This window comes from Schistocerca americana, chromosome 2 (genome assembly GCF_021461395.2).
Source record: "Schistocerca americana isolate TAMUIC-IGC-003095 chromosome 2, iqSchAmer2.1, whole genome shotgun sequence".
Classification (NCBI taxonomy): Eukaryota; Metazoa; Arthropoda; class Insecta; order Orthoptera; family Acrididae; genus Schistocerca; species Schistocerca americana.
In genome coordinates this window covers 258,914,408-258,930,922 of record NC_060120.1, presented here as the reverse complement: position 1 = coordinate 258,930,922, position 16,515 = coordinate 258,914,408, and the positions used below count along the sequence as shown (strand labels likewise).

The window sequence follows — 16,515 nt, the reverse complement described above, 5'->3', positions numbered from 1 at the left end:
TCTGAACGTCGTGGCCGACCCTGTCGTATGCATCGTGTTTGCACTTTTTTTCGGCCAGTTTCAATTTAAAAAAAGAAAAAATGCGGGATTTGTTGTGGAACATCATGGAATATTCCCGTTTCAATCTCTATAGTTTCATGAAGTACCGACAGGTGATTCTGCTACCGTAGCGTTAAAAAGCAGCGTCTGTAACGGATGTGCGTTCTAATCAGAGAGATGTCATTGAGTTTCTTTTGGCGGAAAAGCACAGCATCGCTGATATTCATAGGCGCTTGCACAATTTCTGCGGAGACTTAGCAGAGAACAAAAGCACGGTGATTCATCGGACTAGGCTTCTGTCATCATCGCAACAAGGTCACGCCAACCTGTCCGATTTCCCACATGCTGGCTCGTTGCACACAGACGAGACTTCTGAAAGGTGTTCGTCAACCCGAAAATGCAAATGTTCTCCTTGAAAAAGCAAGGCTTCATACAAGTCTGCACTCCTTAGAGTTCACGAAACTTCACTGAACTGTTCTTCCCCATCCATCCTACAGCCGAGATCTCGCACCTCCTGACTTCCGTGACTGAGAGCTCCACGCCGCGGGAAGCAATACGTGGATGACGGGGGTGTTATTGATGCAGCAAGAGGTTGGCTGCGACGTCGACCAATATAGTGGTAACCATGCGAGCATACAGACCCTCCCAGTAAGGTGGCGTAAGGCTATCGCAATGAACGATGCTGAAAAACAGGGTTCTGTAGCCAAAAGAGTGGAGAATAATATGATGTACTGGAATCCTGAATTACACCAACCTACTTTCACAAAAAAAATTGTGTTGCATTACTTATTCAACGCCCTGAGCGATGGTACTGAATGGCTGAATGGCAGGGGGGCGGGGGGGGGGGATGGGAAGAACATCTTTGCGAGCGTTTAGAGAGGTAGAGAAACTAGCCGCGAGACGTCGGGTTGCGGCGCGTAGCAGAAGACGCGTGCGGACGGCGATCGCGAGAGGGACTTTGGAGGAGTGCTGTGCGCCCGAATGGGGCGTGGAGACCGGCCCGTAAAAAGTCGATTGTTGCTGTCTTGGTAGGCTACTTCGTCTTTTGCTGAGATGGTCCGTGGAGCTGTGCAGTGGTGGCCTCGTGTCTATTGATACCACTGTGTACGCTGCTTGATGAGACCAATTCCGGCGATTGAAAACGGTGAGCCTTGGTACGCTTCCGACAAATCTGAGTTTAACGAAGAGCTGGTTGTGAATGTTTCTCACGAATCGAGCTTAATACTTAGAACTGTGTACTCTGATTAAAGGCGACACAAGTGTAGTAGGCTCAAGCATGCGTCTGCATGTGACTTTGTGGTGCGGTTTGGTCAGCTCAAGTACATGGACTAATCTGAAAGTATTCAAAACTATAAAGGCTCCGTTGCCGTGTCGTGCTTGGTGTAATCACATATACTTAACCTCATTAGTTCAGACTGGCAGTAACTTCCTACAGTCAGGAAACCTGAATGTTTCATTCTTGTCTGATAACGGAGTTAAGCCGTATGTCAATGCTCATGGACCAAACGCCCCTTTAAGCAATATAAGCTTACGGTTCTCCTTACAAGGGAACCTCCCCATCGCACCCCCCCTCAGATTTAGTTATAAGTTGGCACATTGGATAGGCCTTGAAAAACTGATCAATTGAGAAAACAGGAAGAAGTTGTGTGGAACTGTGAAAAAATAAGCAAAATATACAAACTGAGTAGTTTATGGGAAGATATGCAACATCAAGGAGACTGGGATTGCAGGAGCGCCGTGGTCTCGTGGTAACGTGAGCAGCTGCAGAACGAAAGGTCCTTGGTTCAAATCTTCCATCGAGTGAAAACTTTAATTTTTCATTTTCAGTTTATGTGACAAACTCTTACGTTTTCATCACTTTTTTGGGAGTGATTATCACATCCACAAGAAAACCTAAATCGGGCAAGGTAGAAGAATCTTTTTTACCCATTCGCCAAGTGTACAAGTTAGGTGGGTCGACAACATATTCCTGTCATGTGACGCACATGCCGTCACCAGTGTCGTATAGAATATATCAGATGTGTTTTCCTGTGGAGGAATCGGTTGACCTATGACCTTTCGATCAAATGTTTTCGGTTCCGATTGGAGAAGCACGTCCTTTCGTCTACTAATCGCACGGTTTTGCGATGCGGTCGCAAAACACAGACACTAAACTTATTACAGTGAACAGAGACGTCAATGAACGAACGGACAGATATAACGATGCAAAAATAAAGAAAGTAAAATCTTCACTTGTGCGAAGACTTGAACCAAGCACCTCTCCTTCTGCAGCTGCTCACGCTACCACGAGACCACGGCGTTCCTGAGCTCACGTGCTCCTTGATGTTGCCTATGTGGCCCATGGACTACTCAGTTTGTATATTTTGCTTATTTTTTCACAGTTTCACACAACTTCTTCCTGTTTTCTCAATTGATCTGTGTTCGGTTTATCAAGGCCTATCCACTGTGCCAAGTTATAACTAAATCTGAGGGGGGTGCGATGGGGAGGTTCCCTTGTTAGTAATGTTAAGTCTGTTTTAGAACACAATTCCTCGGTCCTGTAACTGGTCGCCTTTCCCTTCATGTTGTTGGGCAAGCAAATAAGTTGTTTATGGTTATCCAAATGGTCTTCACCGGTCAGTTGATGAAGGAAGGAAACTGCCCAATGCTGTAACCGTATTTCTAATATTGCTGTGACAAAAGAGAACAGGTTGGTGCGTCGTCATTCGATTACGGAGAGTCGTGTTAACGTTATTAAGTTACTGTTAAAGTGCCACGCTCAATTTGCTTGCCACTTGGCAACTGAACTGTATTTAAGTGTGTGCCTAGCAGCATTTTCTTACATTCTGTGCGAGTGCACAAAACGCATTTAATCACGTTGTAATCTCTGTAAATTATCAGTAGCCAGTTATTGAATGTAAGTTTTACGATTTCAGGAAGTAGTGTGTCTTGAGAAATGATTGTTTCTGGAATGAAGTGACTAACAGTTGTGTTTGTGTTTGTATTTTTAATGTTGTATATGTAATCGATCATTTTCTTAATGCCAGTAATTGTTAGCCTTAAGTGTTGGAACGAATTGAGCGAGTTGCTAGTAGTTCAAGTTGTTCATTGCCTTAATAACTGCTAAGTATGTAAAGCAAATATCTTACTTAAAATAACACTATTTTGAATATTTTCTTGGATCTTGTTAAAGCTATTTGTGATACAGTGTTTTTAAGAAAATGTATATCTTGAAAAAACTGCGCTCCGTTTTTCATTATCACACAAACACAATAAATAAAGCAATTAGTTGAGGCTGCTATATCAAATTAGGCTTGCCAAATATTAAATACATTTGCTGTTTAAAATTTTTTAGTTGCGAATGGTGTTGCTGTTGTTGTCCTTCGGTTCCCCTTCCACACCACAGTCCTTGCCTTGGCTGGCCTTTACCTTCCCCAGGTAAAACCCTTTTCCCGTCCCTGATAAAATATTAACAATGACCCGGTCATACGTGAAAAGGCATTTGACGATGCCCCTGTCGAGGCCGGTAACGACGCTATTTTTTCTGTTTAATGAAAGTGCGGTACGACCAGTGGCTGGCTACTGTTTACCTATTTCACTTTTTGTAACAATCTGCCTGTATGTCTGCACGGCCACGGCCTGCCACGCCAGTTCGCGACAGACTAGCAGTAGAGAGTGAGCCTACCTGTCAGCTCGTCGGCGTCGACGTGCCTGAGGACGAGCACGGCGACGGTGCAGACGGCGGGCAGCCCCCAGCCCGCCAGGTGGAAGAGCGACGACTGCTGCTGCACGCGCTCCGCCGACCAGCCGCCGCCCGCCGACAGGAACCACGACAGGCACAGCACCACCCACCTGCCGGCACACCGCTGCCATCAGCACCCACTGCTGTACACACGGCCACGAGCCCAGCAACAAGGGGCTGCGGACGTGCCGGCAAACAGCCATGAGTTCAACTTGCAGAAATCAGCACAACACACACACACACACACACACACACACACACACACACACACACTACTGGCCATTAAAATTGCTACATCAAGAAGAAATGCAGATGATAAACGGTTATTCATTGAATAAATATATTATACTAGAACTGGCATGTGATTACATTTTCACGCAATTTGGGTGCATAGATCCTGAGAAATCAATACCCCGAACAACGACCTCTGGCCGTAATAACGGCCTTGATACGCCTGGGCATTGAGTCAAACAGAGCTTGGATGGCGTGTACAGGTACAGCTGCCCACACAGCTTCAACAAGATACCACAGTTCATCAACAGTAGTTACTGGCGTATTGTGACGAGCCAGTTGCTCGGCCACCATTGACCGGACGTTTTCAATTGGTGAGAGATCTGGAGAATGTGCTGGGCATGGCAGCAATCGAACATTTTCTGTATCCAGATAGGCCCGCACAGGACCTGCAACATGCGGTCGTGCGTTATCCTGCTGAAATGTAGGGTTTCGCAGGGATGAATGAAGGGTAGAGCCACGAGTCGCAACACATCTGAAATGTAACGTCCACTGTTCAAAGTGCCGTCAGTCCGAACAAAAGGTGACCGATACGTGTAACCAATGGCACCCCATACCATCACGCCGGATGATACGCCAGTATGGCGATGACGAATAGACGCTTCCAATGTGCGTTCACCGCGATGTCGCCAAACACGGACGTGACCATCATGATGCTGTAAACATAACCTGGATTCATCCGAAAAAATGACGTTTTGCCATTCGTGCACCCAGGTTCGTCGTTGAGTACACCATCGCAGGCGCTCCTGTCTGTGATGCAGCGTCAAGGGTAACCGCACCCATGGTCTCCAAGCTGATAGTCCATGCTGCTGCAAAGGTCGTCGAACTGTTCGTGCAGATGGTTTTTGTCTTGCAAACGTCCCCATTTGTTGACTCAGAGATCAAGACGTGGCTGCACGATCCGTTACAGCCATGCGAATAAGATGCCTGTCATGTTGACTGCTAGTGATACGAGGCCGTTAGGATCCAGCACGGCGTTCCGTATTACCCTCCTGAACCCACCGATTCCATATTCTGCTAACAGTCATTGGATCTCGACCAATGCGAGCAGCAATGTCGTGATACGATAAACAGCAGTCGCGCTAGGCTACAATGCGCCCTTTATCAAAGTCGGTAACGTGATGGTACGCATTTCTCCTCGTTACCCGAGGCACCACAACAACGCTTCACTAGGCAACGCCGGTCAACTGCTGTTTGTGTATGAGAAATCGGTTGGAAACGTTCCTCATGCCAGCACGTTGTATATGCCGCCACCGGCGCCAACCTTGTATGAATGCTCTGAAAAGCTAATCATTTGCATATCACAACATCTTCTTCTTCTCGGTTAAATTTCGCGTCTGTTGCACGTCATCTTCGTGGTGTAGCACTTTGAATGGCCAGTAGTGTACATACACACAGACCTGAAAACTCAACTCCACTTACCCACTACAACAAGAAAATTTATGCCACCACACACTTGCCTCAACACAGTAACACTGACGTGCCAACACAGAAACGCTAATCAGCAATACACAGGCCTCTTAAATTCAGTATCCATCCCCACGGACTTTGTAGCCGTACTCTGCTGCACCACGTGCAATTCTTTGCCAGCCACGAGGCTCCAATTCGACGTAAACAACTCTCGTGTTCGAACTGAAGGCTCGGTTTCATCGCGGAGTAGATCTGCTCATGCTCGGAAAATGTATTTACAAAATTACTGAGTTGTACGGAATTTCAGAAGTGGGCTTTGTTCTCTGAAATTGGCCACTAGAGCCAGTCACGCTCTGTCCCAGTGAGCTTACATGTGGAGTAGGGAAACTTTCTTCTAAATCCTATCTTTCGTTGTGTGAGTGATCAGTGTGATGTTGATAAATCGTAACCAGTATTTTAGCAGACTTGGCCCACACGTGTCGGTCCAGTTGTTGTGCTGCATAATGTACAAAGTGTCGAGATTCACGCGCCAGCATTCCAAGCAACTGTGTTTTAACAGCATATGTGCGTGAGTTACTTTTAATGAGGAAATAAATGTTAATTATTGCTAAATTCGTTCCTACAACACGTCAAAGTCCCATTCCGCTTTCTAGTCAGGATCCTTAAAATCAGTCTGTTTGCAAAACGGTTCAAATGGCTCTGAGCACTATGGGACTTAACTTCTGTGGTCATCAGTCCCTAGAACTTAGAACTACTTAAACCTAACTAACCTAAGGACATCACACACATCCATGCCCGAGGGAGGAGGATTCGAACCTGCGACCGTAGCGGCCGCGTGGTTCCAGACTGTAGCGCCTAGAACCGCTCGGCCACCACGGCCGGCTGTCTGTTTGCACCTCCCCTTAATAATGTTTCAATGAAATTGAACATGATTATTGAACATCCAATACATGGATTGGTATCTTATCAAATCATCAAATGATCTGTGAGGTTGGTCCTTTTCAGCAGCTTAATTCATTAAGATTTAAATAAATTTGTCCCACTAATAAGAAATTTTGTGTTTGGTACTTGTTCGAGGCATGCGAACGTAGGCTGTACCTGCATAGCCATTTTTGCGATTCAGAAAATCAGAAAAGAGATACTTTGCGAAGCTGATCCCACCAGTACCTTCCACTAGTAAAAGACGACAGGTTAGCATTCAATAGTGTTATGGCGCACCAGTGTGTGTTAGAAATGAACATCGTCAGAGTCCAGGCAAATGAAAAATGAACAAAAAATTGGCATTTATGCCGAAGGGGATGTATTTGAAGGCAAGGATATGCGCAGTCCTTACCGACTTTGGGTCGACGCAGCATGACAAGTGGCCCGTTTGCTGTCGCCAGAAATGCCTGCCCTCAGCTGGCGCCTGCTTGGCGCCATTCCTACCTGCTGGCAGCTTTCTCCCACGATCGGTAGCTCAGCAGTTTAAAGAACTCGATTGAGAACCACTCTTGAACACACTTTCGCTTCCGCTTCAAATGGTAATAGCAGGTAACGCTTCGGTGAAAAATACGTCCAACACGTGGTGCTTCTGAACTGAAAACGCTGATGAGATGGCGAGTTAACAGGTCGGCAGAAGTGCTGTTCCTGTGCTACACGCGCTGTACTTGCGGCTAACAAGCACAAGACCTGTCAAGCCATCAGACAGCAGGTGTCAGAGTAGACTTCGTCTGTTGCAAACTGCATGCTCACACGTTCGTCTACCTGAGAAGCATAAAATAACGGGCAGTGTCATTTAGAAAAGCTGAGGCATTTTAGAAAGTTGAAGAACTAATAGAACCCGTTACACTCGACGGCGCATGCTAAACGAAAGCAGAACCGAGTAAAATAGGAGCTCTACCAGTTTAAAAAGTACATAAAAGATTAATCAGATATGACCAGCAACACTCTGACGATGGCGTTTTCTACAGGACAGCACCTGCTACTGGACGTACTTGTCGTTCAGGAAGGATCCGCGATCATAATTTACAGAAAATACGTTTATTTTCAAACTGACGGTCGATGTTCTATTCTCTCATAATGAACGGTTTCTGGCAGAATCGGAGATCTTTAAATCTGTTAAAAACATAAAAATGAACGACAACTGGATCCTAATCCAGTGTTTATAATAGTAAAGAGCTAAAAAACCTATATTTTCAACACAAACGTTCTATTTCTCGTATTACAGACTAACCAGTCTTAACGGAAACACTATCACTTTCACCATCATTAGACCAGGATTTGGAATAAATTTCAATTTGCTGTTATGGCTGTCAGCTTTCTTTAAATCTGCATAATTACAAAATTATGCTGTCAACAAAGAGAAAGAACCTGATATTATCCGGATACAACATTATTGATGAACATCTCGTGCACATCATATTACGTATGTATTTACGGATAGTGAAAGAATTAGATGAAACATCACATCGTACTAAGTACAAAGAGGTATGTCATAGTCGTTCATTAATCCTGGCATGTATCCAATAAAATATTGTTACAAAGCAACCAGCTTATACAAACACATTTATTTGTTGTCACTTAAATGATAGTCAACCAGCATTCGCCTACGAAATATTGTCTCAGATCCACTCACGTTTTAAAATGTCGATAGGTAAACGTTCTATTTACCCTCTAGACTTAATGAATCAATTTTTGAACTAAAATTATTCCACACATCTCTGACTCACTGATGGTAATAACAAAATATTCTCGGTGAAATTCTGTCACCACAAGACGACAGCACATAAACCAATGCCTTGTGCCTTGGAACGCCTTCTTCCCAAGCACACAATTCGCGATTGGAACTGGAAAGAGGATATTAGAAATACCTTCCGCCACACCGCGATGCGGCTTATGGGGAATAGATGCAGATGTACATGAAGAAACCAACACCATGTAACTATTTCAGTTCGGAATGAGTTAGTGTGTTCTTACTATTACTTACCTTTCATCCCTCAGTAATATAAACGAATTGTGGGCATTGTTATTTACTATGCAGTGATTTATGATCTGTTATAAGCCATTTCGTACTTTTTATATCCTTGTATGATGTCAGTATGGGGTATACGTCAAACGACAGTTTGAAAAATAAGGCGGGCATGAGAGGAAAATGAAGGTAATTGAAGATATCGTGCTGGCGTGAGCCGTCGTGCGATCGGAAGATGTTTTCGCATGACTCGGTTTGCTTCTAGAGCATCATGGGTGCCCGGACGTGCGAAGAATTATAGAGATTGGTAGATGCGTTTAAGGAACAGTGAGTGTACGGTGTGAGAAATTCTAACTACCATAATAAATCTTGTCATTTGCAGGATCTATGTCGCCTCTTCTATAAAACTCATGCTAGTCCACTCCGAGTACTCGTGTGTAGTTCGCGGACATCATTTGAAGCCTCCAATGGCTGCGGGAGTGCGCTGCGGTCGCACATGTATGATAACGTCGCGGCATTCGTACGACGTGAATAAGCAGGATGAATCCCAAGCAGCATGGGTCTGTCTTGCAGTATCCCTCACAGGATGCCTGAGTGGCCGTCCGTTTTTAGGTTTTCCTTGGTATCCTAAATAACTACGATGGTTCCTACTTTCTCATTATCTACATCTACTTGGTTACTCTGCAATTCACACTTAAGTGCCTGGCAGAGGGTTCATCGAACCATTTTCATACTACTTCTCTACCCTTCCACTCTCGAATGCCGCATGGCGAAAAGGAACACATAAATCTTTCCGTTCGAGCTCTGATATCTCTTATTTTATTATGATGATCATTTCTCCCTACGTAGGTGGGTGCCAACAAAATATTTTCGCATTCGGAAGAGAAAGTTGGTGATTAAAATTTAGTAAATAGATCTCGCTGCAAAAAAAAAAAAAAAAAAAAAAAAACGCCTTTGTTTCAGTGACTGCCACCCCAACTTGCGAATCATATCAGTGACACTCTCACCTCTGTTGCGCGATAACACGAAACGAGCTGCTCCTCTTTGCACTCTTTCGATGTCCTCCGTCAATCCTACCTGGTAAGGATCCCACACCGCGCAGCAGAATTCCAGCAGAGAACGGCCAAGTGTAATGTAGGCTGTCTCTTTAGTGGGTTTGTCGCATCTTCTAAGTGTTCTGCCAACAAAGCGCAGTCTTTGCTTCGCCTTGCCTTCCCCACAATATTATCTGTGTGGTCTTTCCAATTTAAGTTGCTTGTATTTGTAATTCCTAGGTATTTAGTCGAATTGACAGCCCTTAGATTTGTGCAATTTATCGTATACCCAAAATTTATCGGATTTCTTTTAGTACTCATGTGATTGACCTCGCACTTTTCTTTGTTTGTGCCAATTGCCACTTTTCGCACCACACAGAAATTCTCTCTAAATCATTTTGTAATTGGAATTGATCGTCTGATGATTTTACTAGACGGTAAATTACAGCGTCATCTGCAAACAGTCTAAGGGGGCTGCTCAGATTATCACCTAGATCATTTATGTAAATCAGGAACAGCGGAGGGCCTATGACACTACCTTGCGGAACGCCAGATATCACTTCTGTTCTACTCGATGATTTACCGTCCATCACTACTAACTGTGACCTCTATGAGAGGAAATCACGAATCCAGTCACACAATTTGATTAATAGTCGCTTGTGAGGAACGGTATCAAAAGCCTTCTGGAAATCTAGGAATATGGAATCGTCTGAGATTTCTTGTCGACAGCACTCATTACTACATAGAAATAAAGAGCTAGCTGTGTAGCACAAGAACGGTATTTTCTGAATCCGTTTTGGTTATGTATCAATAAGTCATTTTCTTCAAGATGGTTCACAATGTTCGAGTACAGTATATACTCCAAAATTCTACTGCAAATTGAAGTCAGTGATACGGGTCTGTAATTCGATGGGTTACTCCTATTTCCTTTCTCGAATATTGGTGTGACCTGTTACTTTACAGTCTTTAGGAACAAACCTTTCGTCAAGTGAGTGGTTGTATCCCAAATCAAACATGTGTCCCATGTTTAATAATGTGGTAGTCTTCCTGCTTTCCTCGGTATTCCCGTCGCTTCCTTAGGTCATTTCAGTACAGTGCTTGCATGACTCCTTCAGGGAGACTGCATCAGCTTGTACCTTCACCTCTGTCGAGCGGTGCTCGTGTTCCCTGTCTCCGGTGACGCGGACGTAGACGGGACGTGAAGCTGCAGACCCGGCTGCGAACGCGAGTCGTGGGACGGAGCGGAAGAGGGCATCAGTCGGCGCCGAAATTAATCTCCCACCGGACGGAAAGCAAAACAGTTTTTCCCCCCTCTGGTCCGCCACGGGCGACAAAAAAACGGGTCGCGTTTGGCGCCAGTCCGGGACAGACAGAGACGGGAATGTGTGGCGTGCCTCGCCGGCGCCACGGGCTCTGGGGAAAGCGCAGGCTGCGTGGGAGTCGGAGCTCCGGCAGGGCGTGTCGCGCCACCTGCCGTTGCCGTGGCGACCGCGAAAACACGGCCAGCGTGAGACGAACGAAAGAGATTATTCTTTCAGATCTCGTCCTTGCGCGCATTCCGTGATCGTCTCAGTTCTTCTCGCCACAGAGAAGCAAACCTCCAATGCCCTTGAATCAGAGTTAAGTACCGGGTGGTTATGATCAAACTGGCGGTATTCTGAGTCCTGCAGTGCGGGCTGTATTCATCGCAGGATGCTGAAAACATCGTAGGTATGCTCATTAATCGGTGCGCTCGCGTAGTATCCTGAAAAATCGCAATTCCACTTTCTGCCACCAGGTGAAAATATGGCGCTGTAAGCAGTTGGAATGTGGTGTGAGCGTAAAATGGAAGGAACGATCACACACATGATAACGGTGGTTATGACACGTTTATTAGGATATGGTCACAAGTTACTACAGGCGTTCAGTATGGCCTCCCGACTCACCAACGTTCTTCATCCGTAAAACAGCATATACGACAGTTGCTCATAGCACATCCTGTATACTATCCTTCAGATCAGGAGGAGTCTGGATACATCACTGATAGACACGATCTGTCAGATATCATCACAACAAGAAGTCACATGGAGTAGGTCGGTAGTCTGGAAGGCCACACTTTTGAAACTGCCTAGAGACCATGCGGTTGTTATCGAAGGTTTCTCGATGAAAATCTTTCCCCTGACAAGCGGCATGTTGTGTCACCCCATCTTGCGTGAAAATAGTGATGAGGACACAATTGCGTTTTTTTCAAAGCTGTATTGCACAAGGAAGCCCTTATAGTGTGTAGGAGTCACTACGCCCCTAACACACCCGCGAGGTGTCCTCTCCTCGAAGAAAAACGGACCAAGAATGAAGGAGTTTGTGGAATCACATCATACAGTCACATAAGCAGTATTTGAGGAGGGAGTGAAGTAGAGTCGTAACCTATCCTCCATGGCGTTCACTTGTAAGTAGGCTGTTCAGGTTTTTATGTTGGTAGCGCCACGTAGCGCTCTGTATGAAAATCACTGAATGTGCTGTGTGCAGTCTATGGCTGGTTGGCATTGTTGGAATATTCGCTTGTGTAGTGTTGGGCAGTAGGATGTGAACAGCGTGTAGTGTTGCGCAGTTGGAGTTGAGCCGCCAGCAGTGGTAGATGTGGGGAGAGAGATGGCAGAGTTTTGAGAGCGGACGATCTGGACGTGTGTCCGTCATAAAAAGGAAATTTGTAAGACTAGATGTCATGAACTGGTATATATATGATGACTTTTGAACACTATTAAGGTAAATACGTTGTTTGTTCTCCATCAAATTCTTTCATTTGCTAACTATGCCTATCAGTAGTTAGAATCTTTTATTCAGCTGGCAGTATTGGCGCACGCTGTATTGCAGTAGTTTGAGTAACGAACATTTTTGTGAGGTAAGTGATTTATGAAAGGTATAGGTTATTGTTAGTCAGGGCCATTCTTTTGTAGGGAGAGAGAGAGAGAGAGAGAGAGAGAATGTGTGTCAGTTTAGTGTTGATCAGAAGAATAAATAAAGAGAGAAATGTCTGAGTGCGTTCAGTTTTGCTGAGCTGTTTGAAAATCAACGTAAAGGATTTCCAGCAGTGTCTTTTAAAAATTTTTCTAAGGGGACATTACACACTCATCACGTTGAACAGGCGTTAAACGAAGCTAAACACATTTTTGGAAAACAACTAAATTTAAGACAGACGAACAAAATGAGGTTTGACACATTAATTGTATCAGCGAAGCCAGAGAACACGGAACATCAGTTGCACGCAATCGCTTGAAGACACGCTATAAGATGAACATCAACAAAAGTTACACAGGGATAACGAAGTGTAGTCGAATGAAACCATACGATGCTAAGGGAATTAACTTAGAAAATGAGCAGAGATTTGGTGACTGGCAAGGAAGTAGATATGATACAAAATGCAGACTGGCAGTAGCATAAAAACCATTTCTAAAAGAGGTAAATACTTTAACAAGTAATACAAATTTAAATGATTGTTAAGTTTTCTCCGAATGTACTTGTGTGGCATGTAGTCTTATTGGAATGTGAAATGTGAACGATACATAATACAGAAAATAAGAGAATAGAAGCTTATGAAATGGCGCGTTAAAGACGTATGCTGAAGATTTGCTCAGTGCATCGAGTATAGGGGCGCAGTGGTAAGGCACTTGACTTACATTCTGGAATTTGAAGTTTTAAATCGGCGTCCGGGCATCGGTGGTTTTACTTTAATCGCTGAAGGCAAATTCCGGGATGGTTCCTCTGAAATGAGCGTAGCAGATTTCCTTCTCCAGCCTTCCTTAATCGGAGCTTGTGCTCCGCTACTAAAGACCTCGTCGTTGATGGGACCTTAAACCCTAACCTTCATTTCTCCCTTGCAGACGAGCAACTTTTCAAAACCCATAACATCTACGCGTGGACAGAAGTGAGTCTGATATGAAATCGTGTATTTTCTGACCAGCACTACATACTCCTACCATCAGATATCGCTAAAACCCGTTTTAAAACATTGAAGAAGAACTCTGAAGAGTAAAAAATGCAACAATTACAATTTTGTCCACAAGTATGAATGCATCAAACTGCATAAAGTTCATAAATTTATTTTCTTTTCTTTCATTAAGCAATGTTAACTACAATGCAACGTACTGGTGTGAAAGCTTTCGACTTACCAACTGTGTCCAGCTGGTATTCGTTTTCACCATTACAGCACTGTTCTGCACCTTTTTCTCATACTGACTGTCAGAAATACGGAAGTCAGATGTAAAAACTTTGTACAGTCAAGATGGACTGTATAATAGAGAGTGGATGCATATTTTCGATTAATTTTCGACCTTTCTAGTCAGTGGAGAATCTCCAGTGCATGTGACCGAGGCACCTCATTCCTTTACATTTCGAGGACACTCCTTTTTTATCTGCCGATCGAGTTTTTGGCTAAGTAGGGAAAAAACGTAAAATTTCAGAAATACTGAATCGAAATACATACCAGTAAGTTTATTCAGAAGTGGGATTTTGGGGAAATATTGCGAAATATTTAATTACAAGGACCTAAGAGAAAGTTTGAAGCCTGTAAAAATAGGATCGGGTGATCTGAAAATGATTTATCTGAAGAAATGCATAGTAGGCGGAAGGGTAATTGATGAGAAAATCAAAACTCATCTCAAACACTTTTCTGATGATCCTTCAAAGTGCTTTTTGCCATTAGGCAACGTGCATACAGCCATAGCAAAGTAGAAAATAGAGCGAAAGTGTCCATCTTCTGACAGGATTAAACAAGAAAAGACAGATGATGCACAAAAACCGCTACGTCTGAGATTTGGAAAAAAATTGGAGAGAAAATGAAATATCTAAATTTTTCACCATTATTATCAGCCTTCCATGTAACGAACTTATTGCCCAAGTTACTGTTCGGATTGTATTGAAAAGGAGCCTGTTTTGGAAAAATAATATGAGATCTATCATTGGAAATTTAAGTTTAATTAGTGCTTTAGTGAATATTAAATAGTTCTATGTTATTGAGAACTAGTCACAATGCATTATCTCCAAAATAGCTTACTTCAAAATGCATATTGTCCAACAAAACACAACAAACCGCTTTTAGTCTAACACAAATGTCCTTATATTTTAAAAGCAAAATGAAAACTGTGACTCTTGAAGTTTTCCCGGCGTATCGAATATTCCACTAGATTTCGGGATTGCAGCCGGATCTCATCGACTTCTTTCCACGATATTTCGGCTGACAACCTTACAGCCATCTTCAGGCGAGTGTTTGACACTGGAGATTGCTAGTGCAAGTCGCTCTATTTATACGTAAAAGTGCCGCAGGCGCGCATGCGCAAGTTACCGTAGCATGCGCGCCACCTGTCGATTCCAAGGCCCTCTACAATATTACTGCATCTATGGAGCGCAATCGAATGCTTGAAAAAAGTAAAACATGCACGCAGACGTGTCCAAAACAATAAAATGCAAAATTTCAGTATTAAAATTACTGGTCGCTCGACGTGTCAGAAGCCATAAAAAGTTTTCTTTTGGTTGAAATTAAAGAAATCAATGGGTCCCAGGCCTTATTCAATAAAAAGCCGCCATCACGATTAATGAGATTATCCGCTAAACGTATTTCCACGGATTCCTTCACAACTGAATCCCAGAAGGATCTCGATGGGGCCAAGATTTTCGTGGCCGAATAATCCATAGTATGTCCTGTGGAAATACAATGTTCGGCTATAGCCGACTTACTTGGCTGTAAAAGGCGAGTGTGGCGCTCATGTTCAACGCAGCGGTCGTGTACTGTGCGTGTGGTTTGACCAATGTAGGCTTTCCCACACTCGCAAGGTATTTTATAAATTCCAGCCTTCCGTAATCCCAAATCATCCTTGGCTGAGCCCAGAAGAGCGCGAGTCTTTGTAGGTGGCCGGAAGATTGCTTTCACACGATGTTTCTTTAAAATTCTGCCTACTTTCGATGAAATGTTCCCGACATATGGGAGAAATGCTCTGGACTTAAACACCTCCTTATCCTCTTGATCTTGTTGGTGGTCACGTTTTTTCCTCCTTAAAGCAGTACTGACCTGATGTGCAGAATATCCATTACGTTGAAATACCGATTTCAAGTGCTCTAATTCGTCTGCAAGGCTGTCTTTATCAGACACGACATGTGCCCTATGCACCAACGTCGGGAATAAAGTACTTTTTGGGGTGTCGTTTTCCGCTTCTCACGAAAACTTTACTTTCTGTGATACTATGCGATTTAAAAAGCTGCTCCTTCATTCAGTATCCCCTATTTGACATATCTGGTATGGGTCGCGCACGGTTGGCGATATTGTAATATGTAGATAGACTGTGTTTTTCCCGTGACCTACCAGTGAAACCAAGTCTGCCAGCTGTCTTACCAACGAATGAGCCTACGTGTTCGGTCCACTACTTCATATCCCTAGAAATTGTTACGCACAGATACCCGCACGAGCCGCAAAGTTTAGTCACATTTCCTTTTGGTTCTTTTTCCCTTTCAGCATGATATCGGTATCTTTGTGAACGCGACCTCGTGTTTAGAGCGTCATATAGTCCGTATACGCCGCACACGTGTTCCATGTAGAATTGCAATAACGTAAGAACTCATCTGAAGTAAAATCTCCGGGAGCTTTATCAGGATATTTGCAACGGATCGCGCTTTGTCCGCTACGGCGTCTCCTTTTGTGCGTTGCTTGCACGCGTGTTGTCTCGTGTCTGCAGCTAGGATAGGCTAGAATAGGCTAGGCTAGGGCGCGGTGCACGCGGCGGTCGTAAATTATATGCGTAATGCGTCGCATGTAAGGCAGAGTGCGATAGCCGCCTATAGCCGTGCGCGCGTGTTCTCAGAAGTCGACTGGACGGCCACAGCAGGCAGCAATACTCGGTGTATTACAGTTTGCTGCCGGCGATGCTTACAAGAGGGGCAGGGGCCGACTCGGCTAAACACGGAGTTACACAGGCTCGTGATTCCGGCTGTGTCTGTGTGGCCGCGGCTGTGTGCTGTCGCCCAGCTGTCTGGCCAGCGCTCCCAACCAGTGGTCCGCCATTTGGAGTGAATAAGCACATCTCGCAACGGCACCCTCTTCCAAGCAC

The 16,515-nt window shown here is 44.3% G+C and overlaps 1 protein-coding gene across 1 annotated transcript in view; it reads right to left on the bottom strand.

Moving 5' to 3' along the window:
• Nucleotides 1-16,515, bottom strand: part of LOC124593941 (frizzled-4) — a 468,332-nt gene that overhangs the window by 44,201 nt on the left and 407,616 nt on the right. The window contains exon 3 of the mRNA XM_047132291.1: nt 3,704-3,870. Coding sequence (XP_046988247.1) covers nt 3,704-3,870 — 167 coding nt within the window. The remainder of the gene's footprint in view (nt 1-3,703; nt 3,871-16,515) is intronic.